General features: G+C 35.7%; 2 protein-coding genes across 4 annotated transcripts; one reads left to right on the top strand and one right to left on the bottom strand.

Moving 5' to 3' along the window:
* Nucleotides 1–3,142: 3,142 nt before the first annotated feature.
* Nucleotides 3,143–8,709, top strand: LOC132064551 (uncharacterized protein At5g49945-like). The gene is made up of 3 exons (XM_059457566.1): nucleotides 3,143–4,285; nucleotides 7,834–8,037; nucleotides 8,121–8,709. Exons 1-3 carry the CDS (start codon nucleotides 3,218–3,220, stop codon nucleotides 8,349–8,351), a joined length of 1,503 nt encoding a protein of 500 aa, XP_059313549.1. The 5' UTR covers nucleotides 3,143–3,217; the 3' UTR covers nucleotides 8,352–8,709.
* A 338-nt stretch (nucleotides 8,710–9,047) lies between these two features.
* On the bottom strand, nucleotides 9,048–16,626 carry LOC132064550 (embryogenesis-associated protein EMB8-like). 3 transcript variants are annotated; one of them, XM_059457563.1, is made up of 14 exons: nucleotides 16,279–16,623; nucleotides 15,829–15,918; nucleotides 15,599–15,660; nucleotides 14,273–14,373; nucleotides 13,852–13,941; nucleotides 13,483–13,605; nucleotides 12,810–12,887; nucleotides 12,305–12,390; nucleotides 12,103–12,151; nucleotides 11,119–11,175; nucleotides 10,907–11,037; nucleotides 10,373–10,456; nucleotides 9,820–9,885; nucleotides 9,048–9,670 (listed from the first exon to the last, which is right to left on the bottom strand). In XM_059457563.1, the coding sequence occupies exons 1-14, from the start codon at nucleotides 16,527–16,529 to the stop codon at nucleotides 9,250–9,252; spliced, it is 1,689 nt and encodes a 562-aa protein (XP_059313546.1). In that variant the 5' UTR covers nucleotides 16,530–16,623; the 3' UTR covers nucleotides 9,048–9,249. The 3 variants fall into 3 exon arrangements, with proteins under 3 accessions (XP_059313546.1, XP_059313548.1, XP_059313547.1); XM_059457565.1 differs by having other exon boundaries at nucleotides 15,599–15,656; nucleotides 16,279–16,418; XM_059457564.1 differs by lacking the exon at nucleotides 10,373–10,456 and having other exon boundaries at nucleotides 16,279–16,626.
* Between the last annotated feature and the right edge of the window lie 1,740 nt (nucleotides 16,627–18,366).

Genomic DNA, 18,366 nt, shown 5'->3' with positions numbered 1-18,366 from the left:
CCCACCCTGCTATGCTCACAAAATTAATATTTCTGCATTTTGACAGAATTATTAAATTTGGATATGTATATTACCCCAAAAAGCTAATGAGCCAAAATGCATTTACGGCACCTGCTGCATTATTGGTTTACTCATCTGAGTTGAGGCCAGCTTTTGTTATCTCTTTCTTTGCAGTACTGATGGTGGCTCCATAACTTTTTCTGATAATTAAGGGAATGCAAATTAATTTCCTTGTATAACTACTGTACTATCAAGAACAGACTTAGTTGAAGTGCTTGTTTCATAAGATGGGGTCAGTACCACCCTTCTACTGTCTGCCCACTATTTTGTATATATTACATCCAGGGGAGTTTATCATCTGAGGTGAGAAATGCTGTCAGGATTCGTTGACTAAAGTGCTTAATCATGTTCTTACGATGCTTCTTATCTTTAATAGTCCATAGGTTTTTTAAACTAGCATTATGGATTTTGCCGCTTATAACAGTAATAAATTGATTTTGGCGCAGTTATATTTGTTATGTTTAGTAGTTGTGGACTGATTGCACATTTGAGTAAGTAAAATGTATGTTCGGCATGACCCTGAATTAAAATACGTGCTCAAACTTCAGAGATGCATTATGTGTTGTAACTTCTGGGTTACAGGTTGAATAATCTGACTAGCTGATCGACCAGATGATGGATGCCTAGCAAAAACGACCAAAAGAAAAAAAGAAAAAAAGGAGGAAAATGATTGGACTGTTGATGCGTCAAAAACATTCAGTTGATATCGCCGAGTGTTAAATTTAGTTCATAAGTATAATTCACCCAAAGTGTCGAAGTTTGAACGAGTTGCGTTGAGACGGTTACATCAATCAAACAGGGGAAAAGGGCTAAAAATACCTTGAACTATTTGAAATAAGTAAAATTTATCCTCTGTTACGTTTTTTTTTCAAAAATACGTTCGCCGTTGCGTTTTTTTTTAAAATTAAAAAATGCCCTCCAATTATCCAATTAGCTAAAAAATATCCTTCATACTAACAGCTATTCCAAAACAAGGGAAAATGAGTCAATTTTGCCCTTGAACTATTTGAAATAGGGCAATTTGTCCTAATAAATTATCTTTCTTCTCACCTTCTCGAAGCTTTAGCGGAGTTTTACAATGGGCCTGATTTTTCTTGCGCAAAAACTAATCAATCCCAAAATGTATAATGTAGGGTGAAATAACAACCAAAGTTGGATCTAATCATTAGGCTGACACTCGATTATTCATGAGTTCATGAACTAATTATGCAAGAATAATAAATACCGAATTTATTATACATAAAAAATCATAATGTGACATTGTTGTACCTCAGAGGCTTCCTGGATGGTACTACAGGCTCGCCATACTCTCCAACTGGTTCAATATCCTCAAAGTAACAAGTATAGCATGATTAGAACCATCTACCTTCAACTACTGCCTGGTTCTGCCAAGAGTTCAATGGAAATCACTGATGTTCACCAACAATGTCGGACAAAAAACTAGATTCACATAGTGGCTGCACTTCCATGACAGGCTCCTAACTGTGGATAGATTGCTCAAATGGGGAATACAAGCTGATCCAAAATGTGCGTTGTGTCACAACCATGATGTAAACCTGGAACATATGTTTGTGCAGTGTCCGTTTGATATGAACTTGTGGAAAAGATTTCTAGATTGGCTTCAGAGACCAATAATGACTGCTACTCCATGGGATCAGTATATGAGCTCCGCTATTTCAAATGCTAAAGGAAGTCTCTTCATGCCAGCTCCTTTAAAATTATCTTGGCTGAATGTGTACTCTCTATCTGGATTAAAAGAAATGTCAGACTCTTTCAAGGAAAGTCAACTGCCTATGATGCCATTGTTAAAGACATTGCCTGCTCCTGTTGTGTGAGAGCTGTATCAGTTATGGAGAAATACTTTCTTAGATTTTCTTTCTGAATTTGCTAGTATTGTGTGATTCTTATTATATTGTCTGATCATTTGTTTTGTTTGTACCTGCTAAGAGAGCTATGCTGTGTTGTAGCTAGCTATGGCTTTGTAACTCTTCATTTGGTGGTTAATGAAAAAAATTTGATTTACCACAAAAAAAAAAAAAAAAAATGTAATGTTATGTATTGTTATGTGGTGAATGACAATGCGCAATAGTTCTTACTACTATTAAGAATTTTATTTTAAATACAAGGATTAAGTATAATAATTTAGTACTAATAATACTAGGATTATTAATTAGCATAGATGTGAACATCCCCTATTGTATAGTATAGGGTGCAATAGAGACTTTAAGTTTGGATCCAATCATTAGGCTAAAAGCCGATTACCCGTGAGATTTGGAGGCTTGGCTAAGCGGCAAGTCAAATTACGGTAAGTGCACTTTGGACATTTTTTTGCACGGATTGCCCTTCTTTTGGCTTTTAAATTTCGCCATATTCATAAGTTTTGCTCTTCGTTCTTTTCATGTTGATTCTTTACCCGGCGCTTCGGGTTCGAACCCCCGCTCAGTGCATAAAATAAAAAATAATTTCGACACACAGATACGGAGACTTATAGACACACATTACTTTTGGTTATGCCTTATTAATATTAAGGCATAGTTCTCTCTTTAAAATTTTTCTGCATCTTCTCCATTTTTTTTTTTTTTTTAACTTTTCAAGGCACACTTTTAGTTAAGGCATACTTTGCTATACCTTAATTAAAGGTATAATTCCTGTTTTAAAAGTTTTGCCAAGGCAAAACTAAATTATGCCCCCTCATAACAAACACACATCTTTTTTTAAAAAACTCTAATTTGGGCGAAGCAAAAAAACTAAATTATGCCTTCTTATGCCCTCCCATATTTAGTTTTTCCCATAAGTTATGCCGGAGGGCAGACTTTGCGCCGACTTTTTTTAAAAAAACACTTTCTCTCTTTAAGGAAAGTTTTGCTCCATAAGGCATAACTAAACTTCTCCATCTCTCTTCCTTCTAAGCTTAAGGGCTAACTTTAGTTTTTCCTCCAAAGCGGGGGAAATTATTTCTTTATTTTTATTTTACGCTCGAACCCAAAACTCCGTGATTCAAGTTTCAAAAAACTCTCCGAATTGCCCCACTTTGGAAGTATCACACAGACACACACATCCACTCATAATATTTCCTCTCTTAAATTCTGCATCTTCTCCATTTCTTTCCATTTCAGAGAGATCAAATCCAAATCCACACAAACAAACAATCTCTCTAATGGCGAAGCACTCTTTTTCCCTCATCCATCTCTCTTCCTTCATCCTCCCTAGAGGAGGCGATACTCGCTTTTACCTTATTGCCCTTTTGTCCATCCTCTCTCTTCTCCTCCACCATCTCTCCCCCATCGTTGCCTCCGCCACTCCCCACCACTTCGAGGGTTTCGACGCCGATGAAATCGACGACTCAGATGAACCCATCATCATCTCTTCCTCATCCACCCCTCCCCCACCCCTCACCACCACCCTCTCTGTCTCTGACCCCATCGAATCTCACCATGGCCCACCTGATCCTCTTTCATCTGATCCCACCCCTTCACAGCCGTCCGATCCAAAGCCTGCTTCTACATCCTTCGATTACTGGGATGAAGATGAGTTTGAAGGTATCCCTACTCAATCTTCACCCTCTGATTCCGTTTTAATTACTGAATCTGCCACTTCCACGTCATCCGAATCCAGTTCGGATCTCCAAAAAGAGCCTGAGACTGAGCCGGAAAGTCCGAAGTCTATATCGGCTTATACTGTTGAGATTGTTTGTGTTTCTTTCTTGATTATGTTTGTTATTAACTACTTTACTGGTAAAAAAGAGAATGAGAAGTTAGCGTTAGCTTGGGCTAGTAAATTTGCGACGAAAGATTCGATATTTGAGAAGAATTTTAGTTTATTGGGTGTTGGGGAAACTGATGATTCGCCGTTATTGTTGAAAGAAGGACAAAATGTGTTTAAGTTTTATGCTAGTGGAAGGAGATTTTGTCAGGGTTTGTTGGCTACGATGGAGTTGAAGAGTAGGCATGATTTGATATCGAGGTTGTATAATATGGTGGTGCCTTGTAAAGATGAGATAACGTTCGAGGTGTATATGAATGATGATGCTATGGATCATGTGGTTGTTGCTGTGGGGAAGAAGAAATTGGCTAAGACTATGCAAAAGGAGATTACGGATCTGCAGAGATTTGCGTCATTGGTGAGTCCACCGAATGGGAGGAAGTGGGTTGCTGATGAGTTGGCTGTTGTTGCTGAGTCAAAGGAAGTGGCTGGGGATATGATCAGTGAAACTGTGCTCGATCAGGTTTGTGTTTGAATGGCTTTGTCTAGCTTGAGTGCTACTTCAATCATGCTTTTATAGTAATCTCAGATGTCCTATTGTTAGAAATAATATGAATGGCTTCAGCTTATTGAGAACTTGACCCTAGATAGGAAGGTATGGAGGTCGAGGATTAGGGTAGAAGGTTAGTAGATAGCCGAGTGTCATCGCACTTCATGTAGGAGAGGCAGGGGCTAACCTCCTCTCTGCGTCTCCTTATTAGTAGTATTATTTAATAATCGCTTAGTTTCTTGTTCTTCAGTATTTTTACTACCTGTTGCTTCATTTGCTATCCTGTTATTTTGCCGCCTTATTTTCTTGCAACCCTGCTTTGAATTCTTCTTTTTCTTTTGAGCTGGTGGACTATCGGAAACAGCCTCTCTACCCTCACAAAGGTAGGGGTAAGATCTGCATACATGCTATCGTCTCTAGACACCACTTGTGGGGTTACACTTGGTATGCTGTTGTTGTAGTTTGATCTGTGTTACTGATTTGTGCCAGATTAAAATTTTTGCCTTCTTTTACTGGAATGTGTGTGAGTATCTAATCTAGCTCAGCTGTCATCTGGAATGTTTGTGAGTATCCAATTTAGGTGCACCTTTTATCCTCCTGAACTCCATGCAGAGTGTTATGAAGTCTCCGCATTTCATGTGGCACCTTATAAACCGTAGTATCTGTTCAGTGGTGAACATAGACATACCCTCCAAGAACCCTCCATTAACACCATTCTCTTTGAACATCTGACGATAGCCACCGAGATTTTTTTCTTCCAACCATAAACCAACATCCTGGCAACAAAATTATATATTCCCTTCTCATGTTGTTTATTAGTTGAACAAGATACACATCTCCTTTTTGTGTGGTTCATTGCCGTCCTGGCGTCTCCCAACCACTGCAAGAGCTCGGAAGGCATTCTATTATTTCCCACAGCGTTTTTTTTTTTTGTTTGTTTTTTTTTAAAGTTTTTATTTTGTTTGGGGATTGGTTAGGGGCAAGGAAGCTCTTCATCAACTGGACGAGTGTGGATTATAGCCCCATACCCCAGGAAAGCAAGTGTGAAGTGAATATCTGGCTCCACGTTGATGAAGTTGTGAATAACAAATCCTAAATATATTTTATTGGTACACTATACATTGGTTGATATTTTTGTAGATGAAGAGAAAAAGTATGTGAGTAATTGTATTAACTTTGTTTGAGACATGTTAAAATAGTTAGAAGAGGTGAGAATAGTATGACGATGTCACCCCAAAGTCATAATGGTATGGCAGTATATGTGGTTTCTAGATTGGGAAGAAGAGGGGGAAAAGAGACTAACTGGTTTTCTTTACCGTCCCTTCTTGTTGCTAGGACAATAAATCATCAATACTTCGAATACATAAACTAATGGCCAAACCCATCGATAGACACCTGTGGTCGTCCGGTTCTTTCACTTGAACACCTCAACTAAACCTTGTTTCATTTAGACACCTGAGGTAGGGTCCGACTGTGCCATTTAGACATTTTTCGCTGAATCAGCCAAATTTACAAAGTGTGTGCAATACACTCGCTGCTGACGTGGCAAATGACGAATAAAATGAGGACATGTGTCTTTTTTAATTTAAAAAACACTTTTAAAATATTTAATAACAAATTAAAAGTAATACTCTCAAAAAGAAAAAAAAGAAAAAAAAACTTGATTTACACCCAATCAGAAAAGGACACATTGAAAATTCTGAAATGAATTGTTCTTGGTGTTCTTCACCATCTTCATGTTGTTCTTGTTACAATCACGATTTTAATCCAAATTTTCAAGAGAAACTCCTCCAAATTTGTTATAACTTCAGCTAAAAATTCCCCACGGAGACCCCAAGACAATCCAACACTAATTTCTCAAAATTTGCATCAAATCAATTAACCCATTTTAAACCTTCAAGCTTTCTAAAGACTCCATTAATGGCAAGTTTTTTTTTTTTTTTTTTTTTTTTAATCTTTTGGGAATTTTATTTTTCTTTTGTTTATTAAATAGATTTATCCAAAGAAAGATCATCTTTCTTGTCCCGTAAATGATTAGGGAGAGAGAGGGTGGTGGTGGTCTTGATTTTTTCCGGTGAACAAGATAGCAATGGTGGAAGGTTTGTTAAATGGAGAAGAAAGAGAACAAGAATAAAGAAGAAGAAGAAGGAAATAAAAAGAATTAAAAAAAAAACTGTTTTTTGGGCTCTTCACGCGCCAGTTTGGTGTGGAAATCACACAAGTTGCCAAGTCAGCGAAAAGTGTCTAAATGACACAGTCGGGCCCTACCTCAGGTGTCTAAATGAAACAAGGTTTAGTTGAGGTATCGATGGGTTTGGCCTAAACTAATTGAAGATAATCCCTTTTTACTGATAAAAAAATTGAAGCTACCTTCTTAATTCTCTGTGTCCAATATCAGTAATAGAAGCTAATTGGAGGGTTACCCAACTCATTCGCTTCTACTCCACTCCTCTTTTACATTGAAATGACTCCTTACGCTCCACTTACTTCAGTCCTTCCTTCCCAGCAACATCGTAAAGTAGTGTCATTATCAATTAACATCGCTTTCTAGAGATGTTAGATTTTGTTTCCAGTTGAAGAAATAGAATACTGTTTTTTAGTGTCATTATCAATTAACATGGCTTTCTAGAGATGTTAGATTTTGTTCCCAGTTGAAGAAATAGAACTCTCTTTTTCTGGAGCATTCTAAGTAGAGAGTTGGTCAGACAAATTGAGGGAGCGATGAAGTATTTGATGTAAATTTCTTTTAGGTAGGTTTACAAGGAAACAAGATGCGGTCATTTTGTTTAGAATTGATGGGATTAAGAAATTTCTAATTGTTGAATTTGGGATTGATTGGTTAATGAAATTCCTAATTATTGAAGAATTAGACTTTTCTTAAATATTTTTTAAACCAAGTAGACTTTCTTAAATATAAATGTGTTGTAATCTGGCTATTTGCCGTTATTATTATTTGTAGTTTTTAGTGAAACTGTTGTGAAAAGTTAAAGCATTCTCTCTTTTCCCTTGAATCGATGCTAGCTGAACATATGTTAAAAAGCAGTATTTATGGTACATATAACAAATCTTAGTAAATAGTGCAGTATTATTGAACTCTGACTTGAGGGGTAATCAGCCGGAGTATTGTTCTTATTATCAATAGTGCCAAGAGGGCTAATTTTATTACAAATGCTGTGAGGAGAGACTTTTCTGTGGAAAAGGAGTTTGACTTTGTGTGAAATCAGAACTGTTCACATGTTTCTAGGTCTCTCTTTTGCTCGGTGTAGATATTTATCCAGTTTTAGCAGCTACTTTTCATTACTGTGATTGTAACCTACCCCATTGTTGTGCTTATTTGTCCATGGCTAGTCCGCTATACCTCGCCCAGAGGTTTCTTTTCGTTTGCTCTCTCCTCTTCTGTGGGACTATTTGCTTCTTTGGTTCACATAGCCGTAAAATAAGATGGCGATGAACTTCTAGTGCTCTCTGAATAGCAGGCTAAGTGAGTAATATGTAATATAGCTTTATGTTGATACTTGCAGGTTTTCGGTGACAAAGCATATGAGAAATTTGGTAAAGGTTTCATCTCGATGCATTTCTCTGATCAACATATTGGGTCACACAAGAAGATGCTGGTGTTCAAGTTTGCTCTCCCTGATGCTAAAAACATGGCTGACATGACCCGGCTTGTGGCTCTTGTACCTTATTACATCGACTTAGTTGGACGGTACAAGCTGAGCTCGCATGTGAGTAATTATGGATGAAGCTTTAACTTTATGTGAAATTTGAAAACGTACATATTTCTAAACTTTTGTTTTCTGTGATTCAGGCCCGTACTAAGACTGATGGGGCAAGACAGAAGGTTGCCCAAGAGATTTACAAAGAACTCCAGAATGCCAGGCAAGAAGCACTGCAAAGGAAGAAGGCTGAACAGAGAAAGAAGATAGAGGAAGCTGAGGCTAAGCTTAGTGCAGAGGCACTTCGCAAGAAAGAGGCTAAAGAGCGTGCTCGGCAGATGAAGAAAGCAATGCCAAAAATGAAGATGTCCCGCACTGGGTAGATTTGAGTTTATGTGCCATCTCAATCTTCTCAAGATCCCGTCAATGGTGATTGTGTGTCCCAGTGTCACTGAGTTTGCATCTTGTATTAGTTAGACGGGATGTCTCTCTGCTGGTTCTGTACCTTAGTTAAGTAGTAGCCTAGGGGTCTTCCTTATTTTAGCCACAGGCTGTGGATTTTGACTTAGTCTGGTGCCTATTGTGAAGTAATGGGCACACTCAGTTAAAATAATATTTTGTTAGAACTGAGAACCATTTCTAATTGCACTGGATTAGAATATTTTAGACTTGAACTTTGGTGGTCTAAATGACTGGAATGATTGTTTGCTACAAAATTCGATGTAGTTTATCTGTCTACTACAGAGCTGGAGCAGTCACCACATTGTTGGCCCTTTTTATAAAAGTTACTTGTGTTCTTTAATTCTGATCATCATTTTAACCCACATTGTATTGCAATGCGAGATTTGATGATTTATTGAGACCTTATATCAGCAATGGCTGTAGATAAATGCTGAAATGTGAGTCTGAAGGCCTAGAAAGAACCCTTGCCTGCTCCGCAAGAGATTCAATACCTCATGCATTGGAAAGTTGGTGTAGTAAAATAATCTACAACAAAAAATATTCCAAATGCATGATCTTGAGTTCTTGACCACTTGGCCAAAAAAATTCCCAAGATTGTTATGGATCTCGTCTTGTTGTCTTGCAGACATGAAATAATCAGGAAACAATGAAAATCTTGTGTTATTATATGATCATTTTGAAGTAATAAGAAATAGTACAGCTATTACCAAATCTGACTTCTGATCTTAAATATTTCCCTCTTTCCCAGCAATTGTACGATAAATGTATCTTTTCAATAGTAATGAATAGAACTTAGGCACTGCTACATGCATGACATCGTCATCTTTTTAGTGAGAAAATGTTACGCAGCTTTTTCTTGAATGACATGGGTAAAGCTGAACCAAGAATTGGCCATGTAGTTATGAGTGCAACGTATGCAAGTACCCACATTGAAATCTTACTACGTCGTGAAAGTTGATTTAGACTTCTTTTAACAGGAACCATCACTGCATCAAAATCAAGTTCAGGAGCTGGATCAAACTGAGTTGTTGCATTTGTTTCTAGTTGCATGGTGCCATTGACACCTCTACTACCATCTCCAGCCTTGTCATCTTCGACCGGTTGCTCATTCTGCTGACTTCCTACTTCACCTGATGGCTCATTGCTAAATGCAGTCACCAATCCATCTTCTCTAATATTCACATATGGTGCCTGATCAATGGATGAATCCAGGGAACTGTCCACTGTGGTATTCTGCACCAGCATAATACAATGACATAAAGGCTCCCAATCACTCTCAGCATCAAATTTTTGAATACAGCTATCAATTAGCATAGCCAATTAACTAGGTATGTGAGCTTATCTTTGAAGTATGAGAAGTTTCAAAGTGAGAATACAAATTTGCATACCTTTTCTCGATGGATCAATGAGCTGGAGTTCAAAGCACAAAGAAATTCATCAACAGCCCTAACCCACCTGCACATAAGGAGCAAATCATAAACTTGTTCTCATTAAGTATTGTTGTCATAGCTCATGCTACTAAATAATCATTAAACTTTAATAGAAAACTCTGAAAGGGTAAGTAACACTTCTGATACTTGAGTATCACTTAATTCTCTAATTTAGGTCTCATACAACCCCCAAAGTCTATACTCACGGAGAACTCAGTTTTTTCTTGATTCTTTGTTTTTGGGGCATATTCTCGTGCTAAAAGAATTAAGGTAACTGAACAATGGCGAGATGCAGTGCTAATCTTAACAAAAACCAAAAGAAAAATATATTACAATGCCAAAAAGCCAAAAAACTAAGTTGCTCGGACTCTCCAAAAATGTTGCCGCACCCGTGTTGGATCCTCCAAAAATACACTACTTTTGGAGGATCCGACATGCAGCCGTCGATATTTTTGAAGAGTCCGAGTAACATAGGCAAAAAACCATAGGTTGATCAGAGTAAGGCAAATTACCAGAGGCTTTTTGCAGTTATCCCTTCAAAATATCCCAAGTGTCCTCCATGGTGTGTGGTAGCTAGTACGATATTTTTGTTTGCCCTGGAAGAGAATCCTGTTAGTCATCCTATATTTAGAGGCATACACCACACACACAAAAAAATAGAAAAGAAATTGAGTGAGAGCAAAAAGATAACAATGATCCAGTGCATACAAAGATGATATGAGGATAAATGATCCGGTGCATACAAAGATGATATGAGGATAACTTTGAACTAATAAAAGAGTCTTCTACTTAAGCAAGTCTTAGTCAACAGGTAAGGTTTCTTGCACAAATGCCTGCAGTCTCCATTATGTTTGGCGCAAGGCTGTGGTTAACAAATTAAATTATTATTTCATGCCTTACTTGATAACATTTCAGTTATATCCTTTTTCCAAACAAGCATATTATTTTGCAACTCTATTAATTCACATAGTACTGGCGTTTTATCCTATCTAGCAATTTGAATTGAAGCTAAAAGGAGAGACTGTGCAACAAAAAGGATGACATACCGACATTCATCCCATGGAATTGCTTCCCTTGTACAGACTGGATCATCCAAGGCACTAATACAGAGGAGGGGAACCATCACATTTCCTATATAACTGGTGCAGCTAGCTTTCCTGTAATATGTATCAACAGTCTTGGGGAGAGGGGATGGAAATAAATGCTGTTAATTAGGCATCGGACAAATGTACTGAAAAAGGAGACAGATTTGTGTTACCTCAAGATTAGCAAGGACACGAGTAGCATGGTTGTCAAAATCTCTGACAAAACGCGACTGCAAGAGAAACAAAGAAAATAAGCCATCAGAATAAGCAATACACAAGATAGATTAACCACTCGTAGTTGCATGCGTTATAAACTAAATTAACTCTTTTACAAGGACTGCAGAGAAATGTGTCGTTAGTAGGTGCCGAAAAAAGAGGACTTTACCACATCCTTGAAGTTACTCTGAGATTAGAAATTGTATCTAACTGTTTATCTGAGGGCACCTGTGTTTCACTAGCTTCTTGATACTGCAATGGTGCTAAAAGTACAAAGAGCATCAAAGGTTTTTTGTCCTCTACTAATAGTTATCTTTCCTGTATTCTGTAGTCGATGTCTCATCCCAAAAGGAACACCCCGAACTAAACTAAAAGGGCTAGACATCAATATATGAGAAAGTAGAGTCACCCCGGGGCTTACATCATTATCTAATAATTAAATTTTCCATCAGAGGTTAGATTTCACGTTTACTTTCTTTTGACATATAGGCTTCTTATAGTATACTATTCCAGATGTCACACACATGTTGTATTTCCCAACTAATAAACCACCATTTTCTGTAAAGTCAGCACTATGGTCCTTTTCAGGAAAACCTATGGTTTTGGTCGCATCATGCATGCTAGAAACCTCCCTCGGTGGTTAGTACAATTCAATAAATTGTAACTAGGGGAACTCCACATATGTTAGTCTTTCTTCGTATCAAAAATCCTTTAAACGTTGAATTCATATACAAAGCATGTGCTACATCTGCACCAGGGTTTAGAGTCAAATGGGCAAGGGTTCCATGATGATATCAGCCTGAGAGCGGAATGGATATAGAGGACTCATATAACCAGCCCAACTAGTATTGGATTGATGCGCAGTTGATTGATTGATTGATTTAAGTGATAGTCATAGACGATAAAGCAGTGACAAGAGATGACTAAGAGAAATAGATGACCTTAACAATGCCTTCCCAATCTGTCAAACGAGACAAAGTAGTCTGATGCCTGCAAAACTCAGATTTTGCCACATAAAAGAATTAGGATACGAGTATTAGAAAACATAGAATCAACTTGGGATTAATGTAATCATCACAGTTAATGCAAAGCCATTAAACGAAATACAAGATCAGACTGATAAAAGAGACTACAGGTACTTACAGCTTGGCATAATCTTTTAATCCAAGCGTAAGAGCTCTGTTGTAGAATCTCTGCACAAACCTGCGATTAATATACCTGTCACAAATCTGAACAAAAAAAAGAGAAAGTGGATTTGACTCAGATACTTAGAGAAAAGCAGGGATAAATTCTTGTGTGACATAAGCAAAGGGGCAGAATAATAAATCAGGTCAGTATGGTACAGAATAAACTTGAGAAATGACTAATTTGACTTTTTTTAATTAGGTTTCCACCATCACTATCTTCATCTAGCAGCTTCACGGAATTCTTTCAGGCTAGACAGTCTTTCCAGATCATGATAATCCAACAGATCATACCATCCAGAATAACGCTTAACCCAGGAAACAAACAATATGTGTAAGAGAATCCAACTTAGTGGGAAGATATACCAGATAAAGAATGACATGTATGAAACCAAAGAAGTTAGCAATTCACCAATACCTTAAAAAAAGTGAGATCATGCAGATTAGTTAGTCTAGATACTAACCAAAAGGTCCCAAGGAGAACATATTGCAGCTGCCCCAACAATTGCAGTATTAACTCCTTCCTCACCAAGATATTTTACCTGGAAATTACTAATATTGTCAATAAAATAGTTATTGGCTTCGTCCAGAACATCTGCCATATTGCATATGCTTGAACTCATAGGATTCTCAAAATATAGAAGAGGAATGCTCATTTACTCTAAAAATCCTAAGAAATTTAATCATCAACACATCGATTCATGCTTAAGGTTTGCAACATATCAAACTAAAGCAGATGGGCCAACTAGTAAACAAGGATTATATTGTGTAGATGTAACTTCTTGTACTACTGCAGAATTTTTTTTGTAATGGTCATAATGTTTCTATACACTACGGGTTTTGTATATAACGATGAAGAACTGACAAATTAAGTGTTATGAAAGCCATCGAGACAGTTGTAATATGCTTGTATACCTGTTGTATGTGCATGTATGTGAATCTTTCTGACAATAATAACCTCCCTGAAGATGTTTACTGCAAAAAGCTATGATAATTCTCTTCCTTTTATCTTTCAAATTTAGTTTCAGTTTTCAGGTAACCACACAGAAGATTGTTTAGTACAAAGTGTTGCAGAATTTTGTGGTAATTTATGGAAAGCTAATAAAATATTCAATCACAAAATATGTAATGGCGTACCAGAACATTAGCACCAATGCTAAGGCCAACAGCAAATAAAGGAGCCTGAGGGTATTGGGTGTGGAGATAGTCAATGACTTTGCGGGGATCTTCCGTCCATGCAGCATTATAAAAGCAATCAGACTGCCATCAAGAAATCATAAATCTTGAGTTTCATTGCTCAATAGTCCACAAACTATATAATCATAGCACAACTAACACAATAAGGCAGTTTCAGTGCAAAAACCAGCTGATCCACCAGTAACTTAAAGCTCATAGCACCTCTCATCAGCCAAGCAATTCAACTGACGGAAATATACATCATATTTTCTCTTATCAAAAGCAAGTAAACTGGAAAACATTAAGTATGGTTAAGGATGGAGTACTCACAGTTATTGACACTCCACCGAGACCCCGATGATTGCTCACGACGACATTCCATCCACGGTTGGCCATCTTGAAAGCAAGATGCTTTATGTACTGCTAATTTAAAGCAGATTTAAGAAATAACAAAGCATCTATTTGCAGTCAACAGCACATAATCTCAACTAATCATATGATAGAGCTCAATCAACTCCAGTATAAAGTTGAAACACTACATTTTTGTCAAAGCCAGAAGGCCTGGTAATATCTATTGAGAGGAAAAGGGAAGAAAAATGTTTATACACAGAGAAGAACGAAAGAGAATAAAAACTCGATGGAGAAAGAAATTATTTTTGCACCAAAATTGTTTCTCCAAAAGAGAAAGACATAAACAAGCAAAAAAATCATAATTTTGAAGGCGACAGGAAAAGAGTGGACGAAAGCTTACAGCAGAATCAGAGTCACTTGTTAAACCAGGAATCACTACCATGATGGGACTTTTATCATCACTCTGAACTCCATCAAAATGTTCAATGGATGGCTTGTTAACTAACAAATAAAAAAAGAAACAGGATTGGTGGAAATTTACTCCATTAAGTAACGCATAAAAGCAACAGGGAATCAATATTCGACTGATCTGGTGAGAGCTTGACTTAAGGCAAGTACTTGTTAAAGCAAATGATTAGAGATAGTAGCCTTACATATTTAGCAGGGATGATCCATAACAGATATCGAGTGCTATCAAAACGCAACCAATTAGATATTCCAAGTTCACCTTAAACATAAGTATTTCAACAAGCTAATATAACTATTAGTCAATGAAAGTTATTTATGGTTCTTTTTATTTTTAAATCAGAATTTCGTTAATACAATGAAGTTTGTTAAAGCATGTGACCAACTCATCTAAAAGCTGAAGTTGTTAGAGAGAGCACACTTTTATTTACTTAATTATATCTTCAACAAAGTCATGTATGATATAGGCTGATAAACTGCTTGAATAAGCTACCTCAAAAACAGGCACAAGGATGTTTGAGAAAAAAAACACTAAAATTCCAAGTTATCTAAGCATAGAAATACACGCTTTCGTAGAAAGAGGAGAATAAGGCAGCTTCAATGATGAGGAAAGGCAGATTAAGTATTTGAATCAAGTTTTTCGATCACTTCAAACACCCTTACATTGCTTTCCACCAAGTGCACCCAAAAAATAGAAATTCATTTTCTACTGGTTCATTCTAGCAATTCAAAAGGGCTTCTTCACATCCTAAAATATGGAGTTGGAAGAGGTTCTTCCATAGCTTTTTTATTCTACTTTATGGCACTTTTATCAGCCTTTCATTGACTGTTCTTACACAAAATTAATGGCGAAGCTAATTATAATACGTTCTTCTTTTTCCCCTGAATTTTCTCCTCGAACAACAAAAAAATTATTATGTGTTCCTCCTTAACTCAATTTCTTTACACTTTTTTAAGTTGCTTCACTAATTCATCTTCCCTAGAGCATCCATTCATAAGGTCTAAGTTGTCTAGAAAATAAATCCTTCAGAACTGGTTATCCAACATAGTTGGAAAATGTTCTCAATGACTAGACAACACTTTCACTACTGGAACTCCATAAAGACTTCAGTCTTGTAGATAAATTAACACATGACAAATTCCAGATTTTTATTCTCTATCTTGAAGTTCAGTAATTTCTAAAACACAAGCTTATTCAATCAAATTATGAGTTGAAACAGTCCATGATGAAATGAAGACAGATGATTAAAATGTACTTTACCATCGATCTTCCTTAGCCAATCCAAAGCTATTGTCCCACCATCAGACGTTTGAAATATCTGTCTGGAGGCAAGAATGCATTAGTAAACAAAATGTAGCAGTTCTTCATCGGTAGAAGCAAGACTTAAATGCTATTTTGCAAGTGGAAAAGGGTAACTAAAGTCATCGACAAATGAGTTCAAGAAAAAGAAAGAGGTGAAACTAAATAAGCTTGCTAATTGTATTTATCACCTTTGGTAGTTGCAAACAGGTGCCCTTCCAAAGAACTGTAAAAAGGCAGTCTGTATGTGAGGACTGCAAAGCCATGGAGTAGACAAATACCTGAAATAAGCAATAGGAAAATACCATTATCTAAATAATAATGAACATAAAAGCCATATATACTCATGTCATACAAACTGCAGTTCAAAACTCAGGATAGATACAGTAAAGTATGTTATCTAGAATTAACACTTCTGTTACTTATAAGATAGAATTAATTAATTACAACAAAAAGTGCTCAAAAATATGTATCAGTACATGATTTAGACTAACAATCCACCTGATAAAATGGGTTTCTTGAATGGTTCCAAATTAAATAATCACCAATAATATACCAAAGTTCCAAATATGATCAAGAACCAGAAAGCATTCAAATTAATCAAGATTATATTTTTATTCACCCCTTTATTAAGTTTTTACCTGCCATTAAGAGTTTTACATTTGGAAACAACCTCTTGATACAAGTCACAGCAAGAATTAAAGGTTAAAGACACAGGCTGTCCTCTAAACCCAGTGAACAAATCTTGAAAGAAGTGAATCTCCACAAAATGATAGAGAAATACAAAGAGTAAAAACAGAAAAGCCAATAAATAATGAGAAATAGGTATCAAGAAAGCAGCTTTAAGCATAAGCTCATATGGGGATTCTGAGCTTAACTCAAAGCAATCCATGGAGATCAAAAAAAAAAAAAAAAACACAACAAAAAGACAAGAAAGAAATATTATGGAAAATAAGTATACTGGAGCAAAAGGGGTAGTTAAATGGGTATGAAGGGAGGCGAATCGTTCGTTGGAATACTCGAGTGTTCTACTAATGGTTGGTCCATTACACGTGACAATAGAGTGCTGAGAGCCTGACACTGTTTACTTGTATTTTTTTCCCCACTTCTTGTTAAAAAAAAAAGTGTTTATTTAGTCATTTACACAATTTTTTTAAAAAAACTAATTTTTGAAAAAAAAAAGAAGTAATTTGATTAGATTGTTTCTAATTAAATAGGTATTGAGATTTGACACTTAATAGGAACAAATATGAAAAAATAAAATTAATTATTTCTTGATTTGATAAGTGAACACTCTTTTTTATCGGGAGGGAGTATTTCTAAAACACGCTATTAGTAAGAGGAAAAATTTAAATTATAATGTATTTTAGAGCCTGTTTGGATGGGCTTATGCCTATAAGTTGTTTGCGAACATAAACAAGTTAGGGTAGTCTATTATTTTTTTGTAAGAGGAAAAAATAAATGTAAATTCATAATGTATTTTTTTCGAGCTATTTTAAGCACAAAAAAAAAAAAAACAAAAAAAGGCGACTTATAAGCAACTTATAAGCCAATCCAAACGGGCTCTTAGAAAGAAAAAAAAGGCAGCCCGGTGCATTAAGAGGCTATGTTTCCACTGCTCAAACTCGTGACCTCCTGGTCACATGACAATAACTTTGCCAGTTACGCCAAGGCTCCCCTTCAATGTATTTTAGAAAATAATTATTGTTAACTTTACATAAGAAGTGAAATTAATATTACTATATATAATAAGTGACAATGTAATGGATTTTGTAGGCCTTGTTAGTTCTCAACTTTCTTGTTGGAGAGTTTGCTAACCAAATGATTTGCACTTTCAATTTTACCCTTGTATTTGATATTTATTGCATATATGTTAAAGTATATTTTTAATAAATCAAGACACTTCCAAACCTATTTTGGTAATACATGATCCCTCAAATTAACTTTTTGCACGTGGATATGTACTTTTTCTATCCCATACTTTTTACCCCTACTTTATTTCTTTATTACTTAGATTGTCACATTCAAGTGGATAAATATAACAAGATTGAAATCCTTTAAAAAGCTTCAAAAGTTGTCTAAATTGATGATGTCATATCTAACAGAAACAATTGTGACAAAGATAAGAAAATACAATAATTTTAAAGAACTCATTTATTGTTGAAAAAGTACTTTGTAGATGGTATTTTCACTTGGCAAATTTTAAAATTATAATTTTAAAATTACTATTAAATTTCCCATGCTCTTATTCATTAATGATATTTAAATTGTATTTTGAAAATATAAATTTATGTATTATATCTTAACACAATTTTACAAAATTATTAGCTATATCGCCGCATTGAAGACATGATTAAATTATTTAAATTTAGTCGATCCTAACTTATTTGAGATAAATAGCATAAGGTTATTATGATGTAAATTTTACAAAATAATATTACACTAAGATTAAGAAAAACGAGAAGAAATACCTTTTCCTCACCTGCATTTTTTTGAAAGGGAAAGACAGTTTAAATTAAGAAAAACATTTATTATTTGATATTTTTAATGTATATTTTTATTTAATTAGAAGTAGCATCTATTAAAATAAGTTAAGAGTTCATTTTTTTAATTTTAATTTTATCTTTATTTATAGTTAAGTTCGCTAAATCTCTCAATGAAAGAATAAATATAGTGTGTATAGATGTATTTAGACCTGGGCTTTAATCATCATATTTTACCAGCATAAG

Source organism: Lycium ferocissimum, chromosome 7, assembly GCF_029784015.1.
Source record: "Lycium ferocissimum isolate CSIRO_LF1 chromosome 7, AGI_CSIRO_Lferr_CH_V1, whole genome shotgun sequence".
Taxonomy (NCBI): domain Eukaryota; kingdom Viridiplantae; phylum Streptophyta; class Magnoliopsida; order Solanales; family Solanaceae; genus Lycium; species Lycium ferocissimum.
The sequence above is the reverse complement of the archived record's forward strand: the minus strand, read 5'-3'. Positions and strand labels throughout refer to the sequence as shown.